The sequence below is a fragment of the Tupaia chinensis genome, unplaced genomic scaffold (assembly GCF_000334495.1).
Source record: "Tupaia chinensis unplaced genomic scaffold, TupChi_1.0 Scaffold143910_1, whole genome shotgun sequence".
NCBI classification, from domain to species: domain Eukaryota; kingdom Metazoa; phylum Chordata; class Mammalia; order Scandentia; family Tupaiidae; genus Tupaia; species Tupaia belangeri.
The window spans coordinates 98,539-118,724 of record NW_006203761.1 but is presented as its reverse complement, the minus strand read 5'-3'; the positions used below and the strand labels follow the sequence as shown (position 1 = coordinate 118,724).

Sequence of the window (20,186 nt, the reverse complement as noted above, 5' to 3'; positions counted from 1 at the left end):
GTGTGCGTGCGTGCCCAAGATCCCGAGAGGAGAATGGAGGAGAAGGGATTGTGGCGTGACCATCCCCCCTGGGGGGTGATTTCTCGCTTTCTGTCTCTATGTCTCTGTCTGTCTGTCTGGCGAGCCCACGCGCCCTATAGCGAAAACTTCTCAAAAAAAAAAAGAAAAGAAAAAAAAAAGAGAGAGAGAGAAAGAAATCCAATGACAGAAATCCAGATTCTCTGAGCTAAGAAAAGCCTGATGGTTAGTCTTATCAGGCTAAAAATAAATTAATGAACCAGGACAAGAAACTTCAGGGGGAGTTTCTGTCACTAGTGACCTATTTATGAGCAGTAACATGCACCTCTCACATCAGACATAGTAATGACATGCTCACAAGTAAGAACTCGACCACAGAAACAAGGCCAAGCACACAGCAGCGGTCTCACCCAGGATGGGTGTATTCACCCCTCCAGCTATACTCTGTATCCCATAACATACAAACATAGGCCAGGAGGTGGCAAAGAGGTTAAGCAGCTGGATCTCATACAGCTGGCAGCATGGTTCAAGTCCTAGACCTGGTGGCTTGAGAAACAATGTTGGGTTTGTGTCCCCCAAATCCCAAGAGAATGGAGGCGAAAGGACTGCAGTCTGGCCGTTCCCCCAGGGGGTGATCTCTCTCTCTCTCCAGCAAGTGCACATACCTACACTACAGCAAAAAATTAAAAACAAAAACAAAAACCATAAAAACACACTGAAGGCTGAGCATAGGAAGTTAATACAAACAAGAAAAAAAATTGAAGGAATTAAGAAGACCGAATAAAACAAAACATATTTTAATAAATAGAAAAAGACCTAAACTCCTTTACCAGTTTTTATCAGAATGAGATAAAAACATATAATTATAGCATTAAAAAATACACCATACTACAAGTTACAAACTTTTATTAACAAGGTTTCCTAACACTTAAAGGGCAGGGGACTCTTCATTATCATCAAAAACAGTTAATGGTATAAGCAGCTAGATTCCTATATAAATTTCCCTAGGTACAACTTTATTTTTTCTTTTTTTTAAGAATTATACAATTTTATTTATTCATTCATTTTTATTTTAATTTGACCAAAGAGAGACACACAGAGAGAGATGAAAGTGAGAAAGCAAGCCACCAGGTCTGGGACTCGAACTGTGGTCAGCCATGTGGGAGTGTCCAGCGCCTTAACCACCATGCCGCCTGCTGGTCCCTAGGTACAACTTTTGCAATGAATATTAAATAAGTATTCTACGATAGATGAGAAAGGCTTTGGGACTGCTGTGAACTACAAAGTTTTAGATGTGAGAGTGGGGCCAGCAAGTGGCATGGTGATTAAGGCAGCTGGATCCCACAAAGCCAAGCATACAGTTTAGTCCTGGACTCAGTAGCACACTGGGCACTTGTCCATGCCCCAAGTCCCAGAACTGCAACATAGCCATCCCCCCTGGTGGATGACCGCTCACTTTCCCTCTTTCTCTTTCTCTCTCTTTTTCTCTGTGACTCTTCAGCAAGCACACAAACCCTATACCAAAAACAAGACTTTTTAAAGAAGATGTATTTTCTTCCATGCAGAGGTTTCAGGAGTAGGTAATTCTTCACAGCTATACATTTTTCCTTGACAAAAATCTCACCTTAAGGAAAAGAAAAAGAGACCACACCAATACTAGAAACGGCACCTAATTTTAAAATGAGTTCAGTACAGGTTTACCATGAACATAGATATTACTAACACTGCCTTAACAAAAACAGATCTATTTCCTCACCCAAAGAGGTTTAGAATGTACATATTCTATACAGAACTCCATTTTTGTAACAGGAACAATTCTGATAAACCATCCTATGATTATTTTAAAACTACAGCCATATGAAATGAAGTTAAACTATTTTAAAATGGAGGAAGTAATAAGAGTAAGATAAAAATATATCAAGAAAAAAGAGATTTGTGAAGGACACAGGAAAAAAAAAACACATAGAAAATCTCTAGGACATAGGACTAGGCAAAGAATTCCTACAACTTGATGACCAAAAGCATGCTCTGTAAGAGGGAAACTGATAAACTGAGCCTCTTCAAGATCGAAAACTTAGCTTCTACAAAAAAAAAAACCTGTTTAGAAGATGACAAGAAAACTTACAGACTACAAGAAAATATTTATAAATCATATACCCACCAAATGGGTACTGTCTAGAATATATAAAGAACTCTCAAAAATCAGCATTGTAGAAAGGAGCAAAGGACATGTGCAGATGTCTCAGCAAAGAAGATGTAAATGGCAGATAACCACATGAGACAACAGTCAATATCAGAGAGAGAAAGGAAGAAAGAGGAAAAGTGAGAAAGCCAGGTGCCAAGGCCAGAACTCAAACCAGGGTCAGCCATGTGGGAGCCCAGCACCTTAACTACTAAGCCACCTGCTGGCCCCACAGACTTTTCTTCCACATAAGAGCTGTACACAAATGTTTGTAGCAGCTTTATTTCCAAATTCTAGAAACTACCTACACTTCCTTTAAGTAGTAAATGGACAAACTGTCACACATCCACACCAGGAAACGCTGCTCAGCAATGGAAAGGAGCAAGTGACTCACCCAACATCCCGGAAGAACCTCAGAGAAATTACATGAGTGAAAAGCCAACCTCAGACGATTACATACGTGTGGCATTATTCCATTTATGTAACATTAGTGAAATAATAAAATTATGGAGATGGAGAACAGATTAGTGGCTGCTGGAGTTAATGATAGGGATGGGTGTAAAGGGCTGACAAAGCCTTGCAGTGCGGGTGAAGCTGGGTCTCTTGATTTAGAGTGGTAGTTATATAAGGCTATGCATGAAAAAAGTGACCCCCACACACACGCAAGTGAGCTAAAATCCTAATAAGCTCATGGACTGTAGCAATATCAATTAACTGGTTTTTGCATTATGCTAGTTATACAAGATGCTAACATTACAGAAGGTTGGAGCGAAGATGAATGGGATCTCTGCACATTTCTTGGTAACCTCCTGTGAATCTATAATTATTTCAAAATTCAAAGTTTAAAAAAGAAGAGAGGAGGAGAAGTCAACTAGGGCAAAATAATTTAAGAAAACAATCAAATAACCACTAAAACTTTACCAAAAATGTTAGAATTTAGTTGGTTTTCCCCTGCAGAAAGCTTTGGGGAACAGAAATAATATTAATCTATAAAATGATATGCTTAAGCAGCTTTCCTCTTGAAAAATTTGCTTCCCTTTCCTGCTCATTCATCCAAACTACTGTAATGAAGTTTCTTGAGGCCACCATTCATTAAATCATCCTATTCATCAGCAGATTGTATAAAATCAATTTTATTTCCCCAAAATATACTCTTCCCTCTGGCTAGTTAAATCAGTCCAGAAATGTCTGCATTGACTCAATGAGGCAGGTCACCTAAATACTAGACTGTTTTCAATTACAGTTATTAATTTCATTAAACAAAGAAAAATGCAAACAGTTAGGCACTTGAAATTCCTCTCCCCCCTCACTCCCTATCATATTTAAAACAAAACAAATCAACCATGTACAGGGAACCTGCAAGATTCCTGGACTCAAAACACAAATATCAGAAAATTCATTGTGAGCTTTACCCGGCTCACTCTGGTCAAATTGAAGAAGATGAAATCAGGAAGATTTCCATTTCACTATTTTTGTTTGTTTGTGTTTTTGAAAATTAAGAGTTGTATGTAATCGCCAATAAATACCCTACCTTCAGCCCCTAACAAAACTCCTAAAGTACAGCAATTGCCATTTAGACTATCACACTTAACTAAGAATTTCCTTCACACATTTTATAACCGTGCTCAAACGTTGTCATTAGTTTCCCCAGCCTCAGAAATGTTAACTACATCACTGAGTTAGGGATGGTGACAGAGTGTTTCAGTGAGTCCTTTCTCAAAGACCCCTGATGAAGCCGTGAATTCATAGGTGCTAGGGCTTCCAAATCAACTTCCGAGTTCTGTATCGCACAGTCAGATGTCAATCATAAGAGGTTAGCTGAAAGGTAATCCACCTTCACCTGGGATACCATATTGCATTAAGTTATTCTCCTTGGTGCTATGACACGAAGGCGTCCACTCCTAATTGCAGTTACACCCTTCTCTCCGGCCTGAACCGTCAGGCACAGCCACCTGTGCAGTGCACAGCTCTTACACAGTACCAAAAAGCCTACTTAAATGTAAAACCATACAGCTGGCTAGGTCCAGGTGCAGACCAACTGAACTAAATCAACTCTGCCTATAGAAATTCATTTCTAAGTATTTCAAAATGCCAGGTCTTGCAAATAAAATCAGCCCTCTCATTTGGATTCCCTGAAGAGTTTAGTGATGTATTTTCCAGCTGCTTTTAATCCTAAATTTCTATAACTATGGAAGAGTAAATGGGCTTTGTGAGGTGAATACAGCACTTCCCTAGCCCTTCCTTCTCTCGATACTTACTTTGCAGTTTTGCCTTAATGCATAGGGCTCATAAATAAACAAACTTTGCCAACGAGGTTTCAATGCTCAAAGAATCACAAACTCCCTCCTCTAAAAATAAAATTTCTAATAGAATTTTTTCTAGCACCATATTGCAAAACTCCTCTGAAATTTTTCTCTAGTTTGTTTTAAAGCAAATGGCCCAGGGCTGGCAGATGGTGTGATGGTTAAGGCGCTGGACTCTCATGCAGCCAATCACAGTTCGAGTCCTGGACCTAGTGGCTTTCTTTACCCGGCTCACTCTGGTCAAATTGAAGAAGATGAATAATAATAAATAATTCTTTTTTAAAAAGCAAATAGTCCACTTTATATCAGAGAATGAGAAATTTTCAACAAGAAAATGCCAGTCATGTTGGTCAGGTGGCCATTTTAATGAACTGCTTTAAATGAAAAATGACAAGTTATTTGTCATGTTGTCTCTTGACAATCCATCATGTTAACTGTAGATCATTTCCTTCTATACATTTCCTTTCCCTTCCTCTTTTCTTTGCCAGTTTTAGTTGTGGCTCTCATTGTGGAGTTCATTTAAAAAGCCAAACATGGGACCAGCAGTTAACGTAATGGCTATGTCGCTGGACTCCCATGTAGTCTACAGTGGTTTGAGTCCCGGACCCGGTGGCTTAAAACTCACGCCGGGCGCGGGTTTGTGCGTGCCCAGGATCCCAAGAGGAGAATGGAGGAGAAGGGATTGTGGCATGGCCATCCTCCCTGGAGGGTGATTTCTTGCTTTCTGTCTCTCTGTCTCTGTCTGGCTGGCGAGTGCACGCACCCTATGGCAAAAACCTCTCAAAAAAAAAAAAAGCCAAACATCTCCCCTCCAATATTCTTTATGTTACTTCCTTTAAAAATAGACACTAAAAGAACAATACTTGTCTGTGTCTACCTAAATGCCATGAAAAGTTGCCACTGACCTTATTTCAAACAGTTAACTCACTAAGTGGCATGTCCCCACTTACACATCGGGAATGGAGATGCTAGCAAGGTACACTGCACTTCCTGAAAGACACAGCACTGCCCTGAGCTCACGAAACAGTGCTTCTCTCCACACTCCCGCAAACTAGGAACCGAGTCCCTACAGCTGTATTATCCTTATCAAGGTAACTTGTAGCGTAGCCTCAAGTAGTCTGAAGGTAAAAGAGCTTAATATTAATTATGTAGGATAAATCAGTACATTCTACTAGGAGTTTTCATTTGATTCGACCTCAAGGCTTAAGGATGGGTTTGAGCAACCTTGTAATCACCTGGTGAACTTTTAAGGATGTTTAAGAAATGTTCAACCTGTAGATTGATTTGGGTAGTATGGACATCTTAACAATGTTAATTTTTCCAACCCGTGAACATGGGACAGCTTTCCACGTGTTTGTCTTCATCAATTTCTTTCATCAATATTTTATCATTTTCAGTACATAGATTTTTTTACTTCCTTGGGTAAATTTACTCCTAAAGGTTTTTAATACTATTCTAAAAGCAATTGTTTTCTTAATTTCTTTTTTGGATAGTCTGCTATTACTGTACAGTAACACTACTGACTTTTTATGCTGATTTTGTAACTTGAAACTTTACTAAAACGTTTGTCTATATTAACCAAAGTGATATACAAATTCAATGCAATTCCTATCAAAATTCCAAAGTTATTTTTCACAGAAATAAAAAGAACCTAAATTTTGTATGAAAGCCAAAAAGGACCCCAAATGGCCAAAACAGTCTTGAACTAAAATAATAAAACTAAAGGAATCACATGCCCTGCTTTCAAAATAGGTTGTAATTAAAAATGACAAGGTGCTGGCATAAAAACAGACACACAGACCATAGAAACAGAATAGAAAACCCAGAAATAAACCTGCATATTTATGGTCCTTTTGCTTTTGACAAAGATGTCAAGAACACTCATTGAGAAAAGGAGTCTTTTCAAAACATGGTATTGGGGGAGAAGCAAGTGGCATGGTGGCTAAGGTGCTGGACACTCCCATGTGAACGACCATGGTTCAAGTACCAGACCTGGTGGCTTGCTTTCTCACTTTCCCTCTCTCTCTGTGTTTCTCTCTGATCAAATTAAATTAAATGAATGAATGAATAAAATTAAATAATTTTTATAAAAAATTACATTGGAAAAACTGGATAGCTAGATGCAGAAGAACAAAACTGAAAATTATATCTCGCACCTTATATAAAAATAAAATGGATAAAAGACTTAAATATGAGACTTAAAAGTGAAAATCTTCTAGAAATGGTTTGACATTAGGTCTGGGCAATGTTTTTGGGGTCAGACTTCAAAAAGTTTAGGCAATAAAAACAAAAATAGAAAAAGCTTGCATTAAACCAAAAATCATATGCACAGTCAAAGAAATAATAGAGTGAAGAGATAACCCACAAACTGGGAGAAAATATTTGCAAATTATACATGTGAGGGAGAGGCTAATCTCCAAAATATATAACTCAAACAACTCAACCATAAGAAAACCTGATTTTAAAATGGGCAAAGCTTAGCCTAGCCTCAGTGGCACAGGCGTCTGGACACCATAGGGGAGGCTGCAGGTTCAGATCCCCGCTCAATCTAAACACCCCAAGGTCACCTGCAGTCTTGGCTGGCTAGAAGGCTGGAGAGTGGCAGGTTGACGTGGCAGGGCCCTGTCAAGTGTACTTACCTACCTCCCTCTCCCTCTTATGAAAAAATAAATTAAAACTACTTAAAAAAAATAAAAGTAGGGGCCAACAGGTGACAGGATGGATAGGGTGCCCAATTCCCAGATGGCAGACCACAGTTCAAATCCTGGATCCAGTGGTTTGAAAAATCATGCCAGGAGCATGTGGGTACCATGGTCATTCATGTGGGTGTGTCCAGCACCTCAGCCACCACGCCACTTGCATGTATACCCAAAATACCAAGAGAATAGTGGAAGAGAAGGGATTGATGAATGGCCCTTTCCCCAGGGGATGATTTCTCACCTTCTTTCTCTCTGTTGCTCTCTGTCTCTGGCAAGCACACATGCCCGATAGCAAACAAAAAAATAATTTAAAAAGATAAATTATATCAAATGTTGGCAAGGTTGCAGAGTAAAGGAAATCCTTGTATGCTTTTGGTGAGAATGTAAATTACTACAGCCATTTTGAAAAGCAGTATAGAATTCCCTTAAAAAACTAAAAACAGAATTACCAGATGATCCAGAAATCCCACTTCTGGGTGTATATTTGGAGGAATGGCATTAATCTTTGAAGAGATTACCTTCACTCCGATGTTCCTTTCAGCACACTAGCCAAGATGTGAAAGCAACCTACATATCTATCAACAGTTGACTGAATAAGGAAATTGTGTTTTATATATACAATTGAATAATATATGACTTTTTCTTTTTCAGAGTTCTTTTGCTATAGGCCACATGCACTTGCCTGAGAGACAGAAAGTGAGAAATCATCCCTCAAGGGAAAAAGCCACGCCACAACCCCTTCTCCTCCATTCTCCTCTCAGGATCTTGGGGATGCATGTACATGCAACCGGCGTGAGTTTTAAGCCACCGGGTCTGGGACTCAAACCATGGTTGACTCCATGGGAGTCCAGCAACGTAACCATTATGCCATCTGCTAGTCTCACCATAAGATTTAAAAGAAGGAAATTCTGTCATTTGTGATAACATGGATGAAATTGAGAGGACATTACACTAAGTGGAATTAACCAGGTACAGAACAAGTATCGTGTATCTCACTTACTGTATATGGAATCCAGAAAAGACCATCTCAGAAACAGAGAGTAGAATGGTGGGTTACCAGGGCTGATGGAAAGAATTAAGAAGGAGAGAAAGAAATCTTGATCACAGCATCCAAAGTTTCTGACAGACTAGAGAAAGTTTTAGGGATTTATTTGCACTGCATGGTGATCACAGTTAATAATGTGCTGCATATTTCAAAAGTGTTATAAGAATAGATTTTTAATGTGCTCACCACAAAAGAAGTGATAAATTGGTGAGGTTATGGCTATGCTAATTAGTTTGACTGAATCCTCCTATAATGTATACGTGGATTGAAACAGCACATTGTCTCTCACAAATATGCACAATTACAGTCTGTCAACTAACAATGAATTAAAAATCATAAAACATTTTTGAAAGGGAGACTGAGTGTGGAAGGAAAGTAAGGCAAGATTTTTGGTAATCAATCGTCAATCCATCCTGCTACCACATGTGCTCTGGATGGCAAGACCTGTGCTATCTAACCCTCCACGTGACATTGTACACGGTAGACGCTCGGCAAGTGTGGTTTACCATTTTATATTTCATTTCCCTGCTGAGGACTTGGGTAGATCAGGGAGCTAGGCTGGGGTTCCTGCAGATCTAGGGATCCCTTACGTGTGGCAAGGGCTCAGGGTTTTGAGACCATTTCTAAATGTGTCACTAATTTTCAGTCTCTTCAGGAGACAACGACCCATTAGCAACTAATTGTTATGCTCTGAATTGCCTGTATTTTGGTATTAGTAAAACACAAAGGCCAAAACACTTGCCTAAATCTACCTATGGATTCTATTTTGTATTTCTAATTTTGTATTTACTGTGGACATCTCCATTGTATCAACTTTATGAGAAGTGTTATTATTGTTGCCATCATTTTAAGTATCATAATCATTCTATAAAATAGATGATAAAGAAATAACCCCAAACTCTTTTTTTAAAGGATTATTTAATTTTATTATTATTTTTTAATTTGACCAGAGAGAGAGACAGAGAGAGAGAAAGTGAGACAACAAGCCACCAGACCTGGGTCTTGAACCATGGTCGGCCATGTAGGAGTCCAGCACCTTAACCACCATGCCACCTGCCGGTCCCCAAATTTTTTTGCAAACAAAAAATCATGGAAGTAACTAAAAGAGATGATGATGCTTTTTTTAAGGGATGAAGCAACATTTCAAATGATGAGAATCAAACAAGCAATTGAGTTACATATCTGTTTAAAAGAGTCAACTGAAAATATTTCCTTTTTCAAAGAAAGAAAAAGTTAATCCCTTACACAAATATATCTTATAGTGTCGCTATTATTAGACAAGACTTATTGTGGACACTCTATATGCAAGACATTTGATACCCATTAATCCTTACAAGGTAGGTATAATCCTCATTTTGGAAATGAGAAAACAGAAGTTCAGAAAAGGTACCCAGCTAGTTAAAGGGCAGAACTGAGACTCAAACCCAGATCTGCCCACCTGTGATCACAACTGTCTATCATCTAAGCCACATGGAAATGGATTAAATGACCCACAACAATGAGTGATTAGGTAAATTTACCTATGAAATTTTATACAACTACTAAAAATAATATAGCTTTTTTGCTATCAAAATCACTATGGAATCTTAATATCTTCCTTAGCTGAAGGCTTTACATACATTATCTCATTTATTACTTTTCCAAGAATCTTTTAAGGAAATATTTCTACAATACTCATGTCAGAGATGGAGAAACAGAGGCTGGCTGAAAAGGTAGCCTGGCTCCAGCTGGAAAAATGGCAGAACTGGAAGAGAAAACCAGGTCGGCCTGACCCCAGGCCCACTTTCTAATCATCACGCTGTGCGGTTTTACACACTGTCTCACGTAGTGTTGGCAGAAGACCTTAAGTAATTAGAACGCCTTCCTTCCGAGCCTTGCATTAAAATGACACCACAGAAGGGCAATAACTAGCACTGGTATTACTGGTCTCTGCTTTAGGGCAAATAATTTCCCATTTGATTCACAGTAGTATTTCTTTCTTTAAAACTTAGTAGAGAGTATGTGTGCTCATCAGAGAGATTGACACATCACATTGTATAAGACAAAGTACCCCCCAATGGGGTACAGTAATACAACAATCCTTCCTCCTCCATTTCCTCATTTTGTTGGGATTTGGGGCACACATATGTGCACGGAAACATGCATGCATGCGTGCACGTGTGCACACACACACATACACGTTTCTCAAGTCCCTGGGCTGGGATTTGAACTGTGATTTGCAATGGACCATGTGGAACTAGCTTCCTTAACCTCTAGGCTACGGGGCCAGCCCCACAATAATATTTCTTTAAACTTCAGTAATCATATTAGCTTCTCCTGTGTTTTCCTAAAATGCTTTAAGAAATCAAGTTCTGGGAGCTAGCAGGTGTCGTTGTGGTTAAAGTGCTGGACTACTACATGGCTGACCAGTTCAAGTACCGAACCCAGCAGCTTGAAACTGATGCCTAGCATGTGTGCATCCATGCCCAAAAATCTGAAAGGAGAGTGGAGAAGGGACTGAGGCATGGCCATCCCCCTTGGGGGGGATGATTTCTCACTGTCCGTCTTTCTCTGTCTCTCTGGTGAGCACACACACCTTATAGCAAAAACCGCTCTCAAAAAAAAAGAAAGAAATCAAGGTCCAGCTAAACTGTTTTTGTCTTTGTAAGTGAATAGCGAATTGTTTCCATTGTTGCTAGTAATGAAACAGTTAAGCGGTCTCCAGGATACACCCTAGTGGCTATCTTCCTCACAATCTAAAGAGAAAAAAAAGAAAGGTCACAGTCAGTTACTCCTGTTAGACCAGGGCTCACCAGAACATCTGCTAGCACTCAGGGCTCTTTACTGTCAGCCTCTGCCTGGCAGTCACCGTGGCACAGCGAACCCTCCCGAGGGCTGCCCTTTAATACCTGGCTTAGCAGCAAAGATTCAGAGAGGGGTGAGCAGCCCCTCTGGCCTTCAGGTAGGTCCAATACCATATTTAAACTTCCAGGGAATAGGTGGATGGGGTGTCTAGAAGGTGAGTGGGTGATGTCGAACTTTCCATTCTCAGGCTGTTGCAGGGACTTGACTCCTCTGTCTACAGAGCACTAGTTAATCTTAATCTTAGTACATAAATGCTTCTCCAACATGGCGTGGGAAGAGAGCCCTAATCCTGGCTTTACTGCCAGTAAAAATCAAATCACGTATGGCTCAAACCTGACTAACCATGCAAGATAGTGGCAGCTCACACCAGCGGCCGGGGGTTACACGAGGTTACTTGCTTTTTGGAACAACCAAGAAAACCTGGGCCACAATGATCAGTAAGATTCAATGCTTCCAAGTTCAGCATGTTTCTTCGGAAAGAAAAAAAAGTCAGTTCAGATGAGGAAACTACAAGCCAGCCCAGCCCTCACACCATTAGTCCTCTTCTGATCCCCAACCATCCTGTGAAGCCCTGGCTTCACAGAGAATAAATGAGGACGGCCCTGCTGAGGAGTGTTCACACGCGGCTGGGGAAACTGCACGTTTATTGTCTATATTTCTGTCTTTTAAAAGGAATCTTTACTGTGCTGACTTTGAAACATCCTTCAGTTACAGAACAATGTCTTATTTATTAAAATGTGCCTGCTTTATCTTGTCTATTTAAAGAACCACACTTCAGGTTACTTTAGATAGAGTAGAATCTTTTGAAACCAAAATGTGATTAACATAGTTCGGTTAAAACCATGGAAGAGGTAGAATATTCTACTCCATGGAAAACATATTCAAGTAAGTAAAAGATTTCAAAAACTAAATAATAGTGGCAAAATAATGTGAAAACACTGTCGATACTCCTGTTTATTCTTTAAATACATAAATCATCTGGTTAAAATCAGTAAGCTAAAAATTAATTGCACAAATACTTGAGTGTGTTACAATAGGAAATCTCCCATCTAAGCAGTGATAAACTTCACCCTGGCTTTCAGGGCCCTGAGGTTCTGAAGGAAGCCATCAGTCAAACACCTTCTGGGCCACCTGCAGCCTCCTAGTTAAGGGTGGCCAGGTCCCACATGGCCAGCTCAGTTTGAGTCCCAGCCTCGGTGGATGAGAGTGTACCCCAAATCCTGACAAGGAGAAATGGAGAAGGGAATGTAGCATAACCAGGCCCCTTAGGGGTGCTTTCTTCCTCTCCCTCCCCTGCTCCTGCCTCTGTCTCTCTTTCTCTGGCATGCACACAAATTCTCTCGCAATTAAAAATTTTTAAAAACAACTCTTATTCAAAAATCTTTAGGGACCCGGAATAAGCTAAAAATAAGACAATCTTCCCAAGCATCAAACAGAAAACGCTTGTTTATCTACAATAATCATCTGTTTGAAAGCAACCGTTCTTAAACCCCTTTGGATGTGGATCCTGGTATGGCTTACTCTCCATGCCACTCGCAGGCCTTGCGGGTGTCTGAAATGAGCAGGCCTTGGTTTTGGTGTGCCCTCCCTCCAAAATGATGCCACTCTCAGAATAAGCACTCATCGTGCTGGACAAGTCACCTGGGGCTCTCACTTGCTGAACTCAAGCCGGCAATACTTCCTATCAGTTCCTACAGACAGCACTTTCTGGCCCAGATGCCTTCTCTTACGGGATACCCAGACAGGCCATGAATGAAGAACACCCTGGCCCAGATTATTTCAAAAGCAAGGTGAACTGCTGAATCTCCAAACCACTGTGGGCTAAGGAGGAGAGAAGCTTGCTTTCCTAAGCTTGGTAATCCTTAGTCACCATTTTCTCACTTGGTTTAATAACCCACAAGATTTTTAATTTATTTAGGAGAGTTTTGTTTGTTTCTTTGTTTTGCTATAGGACACATGTGCTCACCAGAGAGAGACAGAAGTGAGAAACCAACCCCCGGGGGGATGGCCATGCTGCAATCCCTTCCCCTGTTCTCCTCCTGGGATCTTGGGCAGGAATACACATGTACTTGCCATGAGTTTTTAGCCACTGGGTCCCTGATTCAAAATGCAGTCAGCCATGAGGGAGTCCAGCAACACAACTGTCACACCATCTGCTGGTCCCCCCACCAGATGATTTTTAAAAGAGGACTTCTTGGGGGCCAGCAGACGGTGAAGCGGTTACGATGCTGGACTCCTACATGGTCAACCGCAGTACAGACCTGGTGACTTAAAAACACCCTCGGGGGACCAGCAGATGGTGTAATCGTTATATCACGGGACTCCCACATAGTTGACTGTGGCTCCAGTCCCGAACCCAGAGGCTTAAAACTCATTTTAGGCACGTGTGCTTGAGTGCCCAAAATACAGACGGGAGAATGGATTGAGGCATTGTTATCCCCTTGGGGGGTGATTTCTTGCTGTCTATGTCTCTCTGTCTCTCCAGTGAGCATATACACCCTATAGCAAAAAAAAAAAAAAAACTCTCTATTAAAAAAAAAACCCTCAGTGCCAGGCATGTGTACATGTTGTACCCAAGATCCCAAGAGAATAAAAGAGAGGGGACTGTGGTGTGGCTATCCCCGTGGGGAATGATTTCTCACTTTCCCTCTCACTGTCTCTGTCTATCTCAGAGAGAGAGAGAGACATGTCCTAAGCACAAATGCCCTAAGATGAAAACCTCTTAAAAAATAAAAAAGAACACAACTTAAGTTAGCAGGTGGTGTGGTGGTTAAGGTGAATGGATACCACATAGCCAACAGCACGGTTCAAGTCTTGGACCCAGGGTTGAAAAACAAGCTGGGTATGGGGGAGTGGGTTACCAAAATCCTGACAGGACGGTGGAGGGGAAGGGATTGCAGTGGTCATTCTCCCCTGGGAGGTGAGCTCTCACTTTCCCTTTTCTTCTCTCTTTCTGGCAAGCACACATGCCCTATGGCAAAACTAGGAAAAAAAAAAAAAAAAAAAACACATCTTGAGGAATCTCCCAAGTAAATGAGAAATCATAAATACAAAAGATTAACAATTAATTATACCTGACTTAAAAGTGCTTCAAGTCAAAAAAAAAAAAAAAAACCAGCAAATCCCACCAACATCTCATCAGAGTGACCTCAGATTCTAAATGCTCCAGGGAATGTTTTCAGGGAGAATAAAAAATAAATCATGGTGGGATGACCAGATGGCATAATGGTGACATTAATGAATTCCCACTTGGTTGACTGCAGTTCAACTCCCGGACCTAGTGGCTTAAAACTCACTCCAGGCGCATGTGTGCCCAAGATCCCGAGGGGAGAGTGGAAGAGAAAGGACTGCAGTGTGGCCACCCCTTCCACCCAGGAGGTGATTTCCCACTGTCTCTCTGGCGAGCACATGCACCCTATAGCAAAAATCTCTCAAAAAAACAAAATAAAGCATAAATTAGTCATGGCATCAGCTAACATTTGTTTTTATGTGCCAGTAACTGGGGTATGTGATTTACAAATGTTATCCCATTTTTCAAAAAGAACCTAAAGAATTAATACCGTTATCCCCATTTCACAGATAAAAAAGGCCAGAACGTAATTTGCCCAACGCAGTTACACAACTCACTGTTGGGGCCCAAATCTGCATTCAGAGAATCCGACTTCAGAGGCTGCATACTTAGAGGGTTAGAGATACGGTGACAGGGGACCAGCAGTTAGCATAATGGCTATGTAGCTAGACTCCCATATGGTCGACCACGGTTCGTGTCCTGGACCCGGTGGCTTAAAACTCACGCCGGGCGTGTGTGCGTGCGTGCCCAAGATCCCGAGAGGAGAATGGAGGAGAAGGGACTGCGGTGTGCCCATCCCCCCTGGGGGTGATTTCTCGCTTTCTGTCTCTCTGTCTCTCTCTGTCATTCTGGCGAGCGCACGCACCCTATGGCAAAAACCTCTCCCAAAAAAAAGAAAGAAAAAGAAAAAGATAGGGTGACAGAAAAATGAAATACCTGCTAATTCAGGTGAATTCATGACCAGCACCTTCACAGGCTTATCCATCTCCACACAGTGACCAGATTTCTAGGCTGGAGAGCGCCTTCTGGTCCTCTCCGGCAGCTGCCTTACTGGAGGTAAGCATGCACTGACCACCTCACTTTTGGTAAGTTCAAGATCAGTGATTAACTATCATTTGCTGTGTGCTTTACATGAATTACTCATTGTACGGCAACCTACTAGGCAGGTAAAATTACTCCCACTTTACAGCCGAGAAACCGAGGCACAGAGAAGTGAAATGGCGTGTGCAACATCATGCTGGTAGCAGCAGAGCCAGGACCCTATTGCTTTTGAGGCACAGTGAGGACTGGCTCTTGGAAGCCATGGAATCTGGGGGCCTGCCTATAGAGGAAGCTGGATTCCATGTGGCCAACTGCAGCTCAAGTCCTGGCCCAGTGGTTTGAGAGACACACCTGACCAAAGGGCCTGTGCCCAGGATCCTGAGATGATAGAAAACTGGACTGGGAAAAGCTAGTGACATGATGAGAGCCTGATGAGGGGTGCTTTTCTCTTCCTCACTGCTTCTGGGGGGAAAGAAAAAAAGTGAAAACATCTGAACTATTTTGTTTCCTTTAACAGTTGGTGCCCAAGGCTTCACTCCGCAAAGGGCAGGTGTATTTCTTGGCCCTCTAAGGTAGGTGATAATGTTTCATCAACTGTACTTTACCTGGTAAATACAATACCTTTCCTGTCAGAATACGAATACGATAACCTAAATCATTCCAGCACCCCTAGCACCCAGAATCCCCGAGCTGGGCTCAGGAATCTTCCCACTCGCACACAGGAGAACGCGCTTGAGAAACACGGCCTTCGCTGTGGACGAGCCAGCGCCGCGTGTTGCCTTATTAGTGCAGACGTGCTAAAAGCCATCCCCAGGCCATGATCCCCTGCACTCCGGGTTACTACTCAGAGTCCTGTAAGAGTGTCACAGCCTTGGGAAGCTCGACGGCCCCTCGAACTGCCCCGCAATCCGAGGATCCCAGGGCTGTGACTCTGAGCCGAGCTCAGACGCCTCCAAGCAAGGGTCCTTCGGGACGGCGCGTCCGTGGCGCCCCTCCGGCCTGCGGGCTCCAAGCCACCGCACTCTGGCCAGAGTGGCCCCCTGGGGCGTCACGAGGGGAGCTCCAGCAACACCCGGACAGGGCTGGGCCCGACCCCGCTGCGGGCGCGCAGCTTTCCGGGCCCGGGAGCTCGGTCTGGTCGGTCACTCTCACCTCCCACTCCCTAGCTCTCCGCCTTGGCTCCATCTAGTCACTTCGCACCTCTGGCGTCTTTACTCGGAGACACTTCCTAGGAGCCCGCTCTCTGGAGCCAAAACTTTCCGTAGCTACACATCCGTTACACAACGGGCTTCTGGGAAGTGTAGTTCTTTCGGCTGGTGCGTGGTGACGCAGTCAGGAAAAGGACTACAATTCCCAGAAATCTAAGGGCAGTTAGTCCATTCTAAAACATGTCCCAACTGCCTGGAGCGCATCCGGCAGGAAGGTTCTGTGGTTCCGAGTTCCCTGGATTTTGCTCACTCAGTCCCACTTCAAGTTATGGGAGGAATTTTTTTTTTTTTTTAACTATTCTTACTTGTGTGAGTCTTAATACACTGGTTTATATAGCGATACTTTAAGCCATTTTATTTTGTAATTCTTTCAGATAAAAGATCTATCCACCATCAGAAAATATGTCCCTGCACACGGTAACAGTTAGCAACAACATAGCCTTGATTCAGCCAGGATTCTCACTGATGCATTTTGATGGGCAAGTTTTCTTCTTTGGCCAAAAAGGCTGGCCCAAGAGATCTTGCCCCACTGGAGTTTTCCATTTTGATGTGAAGCAGAACAATCTCAAACTGAAGCCTGCAGTTTTCTCTAAGGATTCATGCTACCTTCCTCCTCTTCGCTACCCAGCCATCTGTGAATTCAAAAATGGCTTGGAGTCTGAGAAGCATCAGTATATCATCCATGGAGGGAAAACACCAAATAATGAGCTTTCAGATAAGATTTATGTCATGTCTATTGTTTGTAAGAACAACAAAAAAGTTACTTTTCGCTGCACTGAGAAAGACTTGGTAGGTGATGTTCCTGAAGCCAGATATGGTCATTCCATTGATGTGGTGTGTAGTCGAGGGAGAAGTATGGGTGTTCTCTTTGGAGGACGGTCATACATGCCTTCTAGCCAAAGAACCACAGAAAAATGGAATAGCGTAGCTGACTGCCTACCCTATGTATTCTTGGTAGATTTTGAATTTGGATGTGTAACATCATACATTCTTCCAGAACTTCAAGACGGGTTGTCTTTTCATGTCTCTATTGCCAGAAACGATACTATTTATATATTAGGAGGACATTCACTTGCCAATAATGTCCGCCCTGCCAACCTGTACAGAATACAGGTCGATCTCCCTTTGGGTAGCCCAGCTATAAATTGTACAGTCTTGCCAGGAGGAATCTCTGTCTCCAGTGCAATTTTGACAAAAATTAACAATGATGAATTTGCTATTGTTGGTGGCTATCAACTTGAAAATCAGAAAAGAATGGTCTGCAACATTGTCTCCTTAGAAGACAACAAGATAGAAATTCGTGAGATGGAGACCCCAGATTGGACCCCAGATATTAAGCACAGCAAGTTATGGTTTGGAAGCAACATGGGGAATGGATCTGTTTTCCTTGGCATACCAGGAGACAATAAGCAGGCTCTTTCAGAAGCGTTCTATTTTTATTTGTTGAAATGTGCCGACGATGTGACTGATGATCAGAAAACAGTCACAAACAGTCAGACATCAACAGAAGACCCAGGGGACTCCACTCCCTTCGAAGACTCAGAAGAATTTTGTTTCAGCGCAGAAGCAAATAGTTTTGATGGAGATGATGAATTTGACACCTACAATGAGGATGATGAGGAAGATGAGTCGGAGACAGGCTACTGGATTATATGCTGTCCTACTTGTGATGTGGATATCAACACTTGGGTCCCATTCTATTCAACTGAGCTCAACAAACCTGCCATGATCTACTGTTCTCATGGAGATGGGCACTGGGTCCATGCCCAGTGCATGGATCTGGCAGAACACACGCTCATCAGCAGGAAGCAACCGGTATTACTGCAATGAGCATGTCGAGATAGCAAGATCATTACAAACTCCCAAGAGAGTCCTACCCTTAAAAAATCCTCCAATGAAATCCCTCCGCAAAAAAGGCTCTGGGAAAATCTTGACCCCTGCCAAAAAATCCTTTCTTAGAAGGTTGTTTGATTAGTTTTGCTTTTTTAACCTATGTTTTAAATTGCAACAATGATAAAAAATTGTATTTCTTTTTTGTTTATTGAAAATGCTTATTTTTCTTTGAGTTATGTGAATTAAATGCTAAGATAAAGTGTTTCAATGCAAGGGTAAGGATGGAAATTCTAGGGTCAGTCCCTGTCCTAGCACTTATGGCAACTGTATCCCACATGGCCAACTACATAGTTTCCAGTCCTGGACTCAGCAGCTTAAGAAACACACAGGACACATATGCGTGCATGACCAAAATCTGGAAGGCAGGGAGAAATGGAGAAGGGGTTGTGGCACGACCATTCCCCAAGAAGGGGTGCTTTCTCATTTCCTCCTTCTCTATTACTCTCCAACAAGTGCATACATCTTCTGGAAAAATATTTTTAAATACAGCTATTCTAGAATCTATATATTTTGAAAATATTTTACTCAAAAATATCTAAGTGAGGATGTCTGATATGAACTTTTTTTCATCAAGAAAATTTAAATACAAAAGCAGTAGTAGCATTTAAAGTCTGTTTATATTCCATTACATAATTTGGGTAACAACCTGTAAAGTAGTTAATATGAATTTAACCAATAAAGAAACTAATAAACCAAAGGATTTAAATGAATTATTTTGTGCAATGTGGCAAATGATCAAAAATTAAAACCAATATATCCCACACTAATCTTCTTTCCACACCTTTAAGTAGCCCCTTGGATTATACACATGAATAGAACTGGTTCCCTGTAGCCATACACACACACACAAACACATACACACACACACATACACACAGATTTTCTACACTAACATGAAGGAAGTCGCGAAGACTCTACATCAAATTGGGTGCATTTTCTTGAATTGTCTGTATGTGCTTTCCTCAAGGATTCCCCGCCTACATTATGTTATGCTCTGCTGCCACAGCCAATCACTGGAACCAATTATTTGAGGCAGTGTTCACACAGAGCCAAAGCCCACTGCTACCTAATACTCTGAAAAAAATGAGATGAGTGAAAATATACTAAGAAAAGTTCACCAAGTAAATCTTATAGAGAAGGATAATATACATTATTTTCCTAAATCATAAATATTTGGAGAATTTCACCGAGTTAGCAGGCAGGAGATTTTAAACAAGGAGAAGGAAATTTGTGTGTGTGCATGGGTCTAGTTAACATGTGGGGTTTGCTGCCAGTAATATCGTAAAGTCAGTGAACTTGCCAAGGCTCAATTAGACACTTGCTAGAATGAAAAAAAGTTAAAAGGATCGTTAATTTTGAAGCTTTAAGACAACAGCTGATAATTAGATCTTAGAAACAAATGTCTTTCCTCCCAGGCTATTTTTCTAGAAAAACATTTCCCTTTATTCTAAGTCAGCCTCATATTCAGCGTTCTACACTGAGGCCACCATGTGTAAGGTACTGTTACCAAATTTAGGAGAAAGACGAACCTGCGGGATCTGAAACCCCGGAGCACAAGTTCCACTAATCCTCCCATGTCCCAGATACTGAAGTTAAGTTGGATAAACAGGTCAACTCTGTTCCAATAACGTTGTTTGATGAATATTCCTTTTGAACAATTGGTTGTGCCATTATTTCAATTTTTTATTGTCTATATGACCTATATTAAAACTCATAAAACATAAAAATGTCTTGTTTATGTTGATTTGCTTAATTATTAACATTCATTTTCAGGCAAATAAAGACAAAATCAAACTATTTAATTTTCTCAGGATCAGTCTTCTTTGATTTCTTTGCTATTTGTTAGTAGGAAGTGACATAAGTGGGAGTTAAAATGTCATTTA

At 41.4% G+C, this 20,186-nt stretch overlaps 2 protein-coding genes across 4 annotated transcripts in view; one reads left to right on the top strand and one right to left on the bottom strand.

The window, feature by feature from the left end:
• IFTAP (intraflagellar transport associated protein) overlaps positions 1 to 16,507 on the bottom strand; it is a 105,741-nt gene extending 89,234 nt beyond the window's left edge. The window contains exon 1 of one of the 3 annotated variants that reach the window (XM_027767072.1): positions 16,355 to 16,507. The gene's annotated coding sequence lies outside the window, so the exon portion shown is untranslated. The remainder of the gene's footprint in view (positions 1 to 16,354) is intronic. The other 2 variants (XM_006165360.3, XM_006165361.3) reach the window with 2 other exon arrangements.
• RAG2 (recombination activating 2) lies at positions 15,098 to 18,385 on the top strand. The gene is given in 3 exon segments (XM_027767070.1): positions 15,098 to 15,774; positions 16,785 to 18,206; positions 18,208 to 18,385. Coding segments are annotated over 2 exon segments (1,572 nt in total). The 5' UTR covers positions 15,098 to 15,774; positions 16,785 to 16,812.
• The last annotated feature ends 1,801 nt before the right edge of the window (positions 18,386 to 20,186 follow it).